This window comes from Portunus trituberculatus, unplaced genomic scaffold (genome assembly GCF_017591435.1).
Source record: "Portunus trituberculatus isolate SZX2019 unplaced genomic scaffold, ASM1759143v1 PGA_scaffold_203__11_contigs__length_482353, whole genome shotgun sequence".
NCBI classification, from domain to species: domain Eukaryota; kingdom Metazoa; phylum Arthropoda; class Malacostraca; order Decapoda; family Portunidae; genus Portunus; species Portunus trituberculatus.
Window position 1 is genome coordinate 406,990 of NW_025541371.1, and position 6,219 is coordinate 413,208.

Genomic DNA, 6,219 nt, shown 5'->3' on the forward strand with positions numbered 1-6,219 from the left:
ATATATATATATATATATATATATATATATATATATATATATATATATATATATATATATATATATATATATATATATATATATATTCCAACCAAAACCATAGTTTTCCCCCTAAACTAAACTAAATAATCCAGATTTGCTATCAACTCAGAGGCTCGCTTAACCAAAATAACCGCGGCAATTTAATTTCTTTAAAAAAATATATAGTTTTTCGCTCTTGTTCAAAGTCGCGGAAAATTGACGGTGCAACTTTACTTAGTGCAGTTTTTTCAAAACGTTTACGACTTTGAATTTTATGGTGCGGCAAAGTCGCAAAGTCGCAATTCACTGTCACAACGCCCAACTCTGGTAATGATTTAATATCACTGGTGAAAATGGGAGCAGCAGATGTGCCGGTGTCTTTAGTGTGTGTGTGTGTGTGTGTGTGTGTGTGTGTGTGTGTGTGTGTGTGTGTGTGTTTTATATTTATGTTTATATTTGTTTGTTTGTGTGCTGCAGATATGAAGTAAATGATAATAATGATTGTGTTGCTGTATTTGTGATGGTAGTAGTGCTGATTCAAGAAGTGATGATGATGAAGATGGTGGTAGTGATTTGGTGATGATAAAGGCATCAGTGATGATGGTGGTGAATGATATTACTTCGTGGTGGTGAACATGACTATGGTAATGATGGTGATTGATGACGATGATAATTGATAATATTGGTGATTGTGGTGGTGGTGGTGGTAGTGGTGGTGGTGATGGTAAGCACAAGTGTTCCGCATTACTCATGCCTCTACTTTATTCCACACACTTGCATCGCTATTTACCTAACATAATAATCGTAAAAAAACAGAGTTGACTCATCCATTTTACGTATGTCCTTAAAAAACATCGCATTGAAACGATTAAACTATGTGCTTTCTTTGATTTTCATAAGTATGTTTTCCCTTCGTATTTTGGCCAAACGAAACGGAAGAATCATTAATAAGACGCAAATATTTCACAAAGATAAAGCTTTCGTCTAGCAAATCTATGAAAAGCAATTACAACTAGAATGTTTTTGTCTCCTTGTGTGTGTTTGTGTGTGTATGTGTGTTTGTGTGTAATTCACCACGGTCGTCTGCTGGTCACCCAGCCAGTCTTCCCCATTACGGAGCGAGCTCAGAGCTCATAAAACGATCTTCGGGTAGGACTGAAACCACAACACACTTCACACACTGGGACAGCGAGACCACAACCTCTCAAGTTACATCCCGTACCTATTTACTGCTAGGTGAACAGGGGCTACACATTAAGAGGCTTGCCCATTTGCCTCGCCGCTTACCGGGATTCGAACCCGGCCCCTCTCGATTGTGACTCGAGCGTGCTAACCACTACACTACGCTGTGTGTGTGTGTGTGTGTGTGTGTGTGTATGTGTTCACCTCGGTCGCCTGCTGGTCACCCAGCCAGTCTTCCCCATTACGGAGAGAGCTCAAAGCTCATGGACCGATCTTCGGGTAGGACTGAGACCACAACACACTCCACACACCGGGAAAGCGAGGCCATAACCCCTCGAGTTACACCCCGTACCTATTTATTGCTAGGTGAACAGGGGCCACACGTTAAGAGGCTTGCCCATTTGCCTCGCCGCTTACCGGGACTCGAACCCGGCCTGTGTGTGTGTGTGTGTGTGTGTGTGTGTGTGTGTGTGTGTGTGTGTGTGTGTGTGTGTGTGCGTGTGTGTGTGTGTGTTTCACTGTTTGATCTGTTGCAGTCTCTGAGGAGACAGCCAGACGTTACCCTACGGAACGAGCTCAGAGCTCATTATTTCCGATCTTCGGATAGGCCTGAGACCAGGCACACACCACACACACACATGTGTGTGTGTGTGTGTGTGTGTGTGTGTGTGTGTGTGTGTGTGTGTGTGTTTAAGATTTCTTTTAATATCAAATCATTACACAATCTCTGTCATCCTTCCTTAACTTACTCCTACTGTAATAATACACAATATCGTTAAAAAAATCTAATGACTCACCTGAAGATCACGTTTGGTGATGAATCCCTTACACTCACGATCACAGACTGTGAAGAGTTCGGCTGCCCTCGCCTCCCATGTCCCCATGCACTCTATCACATTCCTCTCAGGTTCCATCTCAGTGTCTGTGTGAAGCAGACGGTAGAAAGAAGATGAAGAAAGGAAATGTTGAATAGTACTAAAAATAACTATGGGACAAGTAAATGGAAAAGAGTATTGAATAAAGAAATGAAACCAGGAAAATTGTAGAGAGGTAGTAGAATTAAAAAATGAGAAAAGAAAAGAGGAAAAAATGAAAGTAAAAATGTGAAATTAAAGAAAGAAAGGGGATAATGAAGAGAAAGAGAAAGAGAGAGAGAGAGAGAGAGAGAGAGAGAGAGAGAGAGAGAGAGAGAGAGAGAGAGAGAGAGAATGTTATAAAAAGAATAATGAATACCAATAAAAATACTTGCTCGTTGGAATGCCAAGTGGTCATTTTAAATTCCATTCCACTCTGCCAATGGGCGCCCGCTACTCTTTGATGAGACGTGTTGAGATTCATCAACGCCCTTAGAGTCATTCATAAATAAGCGAAGTTTCCCTACGTGCTCTCGCTCTAGTCTAGTTAGTACTGAAATTAAAGATAAGGGTGATTTTTTTTGTCACATTCTGACGCCATTTCCGTTTTCTTTTATATTATTTACCTTTGCTTTGTTTTCCACAACTATCATAATTTTATATCTATTTCCGCTTTGTTATCTTCCAATTATTTTCATTCATTATTCTTCTAATAACACAGTTTATGCTTTATTTTCCTTCATGTAACACTATTTTATATTTTTTTTCTCATTGCTTCCTCTCCATGTTTTGATGTGGTTTCCATTTTTCCTCTTTCTGTCTTCACTCACTAGTTTCCTTTTTTTCATCTATTTCTCTTTTCTATTGTCTTTTCTATGTATCGGAATGTGAATTTCAATTTATCATTATAATCCACACAACTTTTGTTAATCCTTTATGATTAGCATACATTTCAGTTTCTTAATAAAACATTTAGACATTTCTTTCTTATTTTTCTTATCTATACACACTGCTTATCCATTTTTATGCATAATATAAAATGTACACTCTTGAAGGACAATGTTTCTAAAAGTCGAACTCCTTAATACTAAAATCAGAATATCATAAAAATAGACTAGAATAAATCAGCAGAGAGAGAGAGAGAGAGAGAGTGTGGCCTTACAAGATGTGGCTTTTAAAAGTTCCCTTATTACGATGTGTTACCCTAAATGGTGTCCTAGTATGAAGGGGTGGCAACGGGTAGTCCCATTATAGTTGTTTCTTCTTATTTAATTACTCCCAGTGTTGTTTTGTTAATTACCATAGTTATTGTTTTCTGTTACCCCTTCTCTCTCTCTCTCTCTCTCTCTCTCTCTCTCTCTCTCTCTCTCTCTCTCTCTCTCTCTCTCTCTCTCTCTCTCTCTCTCTCTCTCTCTCTCTCTCTCTCTCTCTCTCTCTCTCTCTCTCTCTCTCTCTCTCTCTCTCTCTCTCTTTCTGTCCATCAGTAAATGCACCGTTTTCTGAAGCACATCCCACTCCTTCCCGTTAAGAGCAACACAACGTTATTTGAAACACGCAGACACAAGGCAACCTTCCTCATGTAACTCCACAACTGACACTCACTTATTAACTCAGTACGAAGAAAGATTCACTGCAGGAAACAACACAGGCCACAAGATAAAGCAGAGAGCAGTAAACTTCTGAGCTTGGGTTCATCCGCTCCCGTCGCTACCTCTCAAATCCGCTAGGTGAAGGCTCCCCGCGCAGCGGGGTGCCTGGCTAGTGTAAGTATTTAGCGTGGTAAGCACATCTGTGGATTCAATCTCACAGGTGTTCGAAGGTAAAACCAGGAGATATTAGGGCCAAGGTCAAGCTGTGGTTAGGGACGATGTGTGTTCACATGTGTGTTAAAAGGTGGGAATGGTGGGAGGGAAGGAGAGTATATAGATAGATCATTTCAAGGTTTCTACGCTTCTTCTTTTCCTTTCCTTATTTTTTCTGTTGTGCTAGTTAATTAGGTGATTTAGTGAGTTTGATAGTCATCCAAATGTATCTAGGATAGATGTTTTTAGTTGACTGATCATTTTGTTCTCATCCTCCTCATTTTTTTTCCTCTCTTCCTCCTCCTCCTCCTCCTCTTCCTTGCTATACTACCACCCCTTCCTCCTCCTCCTCTTCTGCTACCTTTCTTTCTCCTCCTTCTCTTCCATCCCTTTTTTCCTATTCCTCTTCTTTGTCCACCTGTTTTCTACTTATATTTTTATGTAAGAAGGACGCTGGCAAGGTCAACAAAATATGAATAAAAATAATATAAAAATGCCCCCCCTGAGACAAAAGAGTCAACCAAAACCAGAGGATAAGTGTTTTGAAACCTTAGAAATGTTCAAGTCATAGGAAGGTGGAAATACATAAGAAAGGGATGAAACACTGAAAATACTGGTTTACTCTTCCATATAGAGAGGTGAACAGAGTAGGGGTGAGAGAAAAAGAAATCTTTTCAGCTAAGCCACGAGAGAAGGGGAGCCATGCAGCTAGCAAGTAGTTTGGCATGAAAATAATGGTAGAAGATACCAATAGATGCAACACTGCAGAGATGAGGAGAGGAATTGGTAAAATAAGAAGCTTCTGATTCCTCCTACTCTAAAAGTACTGTATGAGTGGGACATGACTTCATATGTGAAGCATACTGTATCATATAAATGGATATCGATCAAGTGTTAGCAAATTTTGGAAGGGGGTGAAAGAAATTGGCGAAGACGAGTCAGAACTTCATAAAAGCTGTTTTAGTTAGATGTGAGATGTGAAATTTTTAGTTTAGATGATAGTAAAGGACAGACCGAGGATATTAAGTGCAGGAAAGGGTAACAGTTGAGTGTCATTGAGAAACAGGAGATACTTGTCTGGGAAGTTGTTTCGATTTGATAAATGGAGGTACTACTGAGTTTTTTGAGGTGTTGATTTACAGTAAGTTTTGCTCTTCCCCAGTCAGGTATTTTAGATAGATCAGAAGTCAGGTGTTCTGTGACTTCCTTGCATGATTAATTCATTTCCTGAAGGAATAAATTTTGTTGTCCATGATAGGACGTGGAATGTGTAGGGTGGTATCATGAACGTAAGAGTGGATAGGACAAGAGGTTTGCCATTGATGAATAATATGAAGAAAGTGGATGACAGGACAGAACCTTGATGAACACCACTGTTAGTAGATTTAGAAAAAGAACAGTGACCGTCTACCACAGCAGCAATAGAACGGTGAGAAAGAAAACTTGAGATGAAGTTGAAAAGAAGGAAAGAAGCCATAGGAGGGTAGTTTTGGAAATCAAAGCTTTGTGCTAGACCTTATCAAAATATTTTTATATTTCTAAGGCAGCACAAAAGTTTCACCAAAACCTCTAAAAAAAGATGACCAAGACTCAGTATAAGGAAAGCCAGATCACCAGTAGAGCGGCCTTTACGAAAGCTATACTGGCGATCAGATAGAAGATTGTGAAGTGATAGATGTTTAGAAATCTTCCTGTTGAGGATAGATTAAAAAAAAAAAGTTAGATAAAAATTAGAGGAATAAGACGATAGCTTGAAGGACTAGAACGGCCATCCTTTTTAGGAATATGTTGAATGAAAACAAACTTTCAGGAAAGGTAGATATTGTTAGACACCTGAAAGAGTTGGACTAGACAAGGCGTGCATCACAGTTTTGAGACCGATAGGACGGACCACATCTGCCCATAAGCCCCTTGAGGGTTTAGGCCAGCAAATGCATAGAAAATATTGTGAGTTATTTTAATGTTAAGTAGCATGAAGTAGTCAAAAGGTGCAGGAAAGAGAGGAACAAATCCTGAATAATCCAGTGTACAGTTGTTTGCAAAGACTTGAACGAAGAGTTTAACTTTAAAAATCATTGAGATTGCATCAGGATTAAATAAAGGAGGGAAAATTTAAGAAAAAAAAATCATTGGAGATGTTGTTGGTTTGATACCAAAAGTCTCGAGGGGAGTTGGATCTCCAAAGATTTTGACCCAATGAAGGAGTTTTTAGCTGGTTGGAGAACAGACCTAGTACGATTTCAGACAGAAATATAAAGCTCATGAAACTTGGGTTTACCTTTAATACCTTAGACAAACATTTCTAAGTTAAGTATATTATTAAAAACTTTCTAATGTTGTTAGAAGGCAAATACCATTTC

At 39.0% G+C, this 6,219-nt stretch overlaps 1 protein-coding gene across 1 annotated transcript in view; it reads right to left on the reverse strand.

Annotated features, from left to right (window-relative positions):
• Nucleotides 1-3,808, reverse strand: part of LOC123500331 — a 22,844-nt gene extending 19,036 nt beyond the window's left edge. The window contains exons 1-2 of the mRNA XM_045249035.1: nt 3,660-3,808; nt 2,001-2,125 (exon numbers count right to left, since the gene is read on the reverse strand). Coding sequence (XP_045104970.1) covers nt 2,001-2,117 — 117 coding nt within the window. The 5' untranslated portion in view covers nt 2,118-2,125; nt 3,660-3,808. The remainder of the gene's footprint in view (nt 1-2,000; nt 2,126-3,659) is intronic.
• Nucleotides 3,809-6,219: the final 2,411 nt, after the last annotated feature.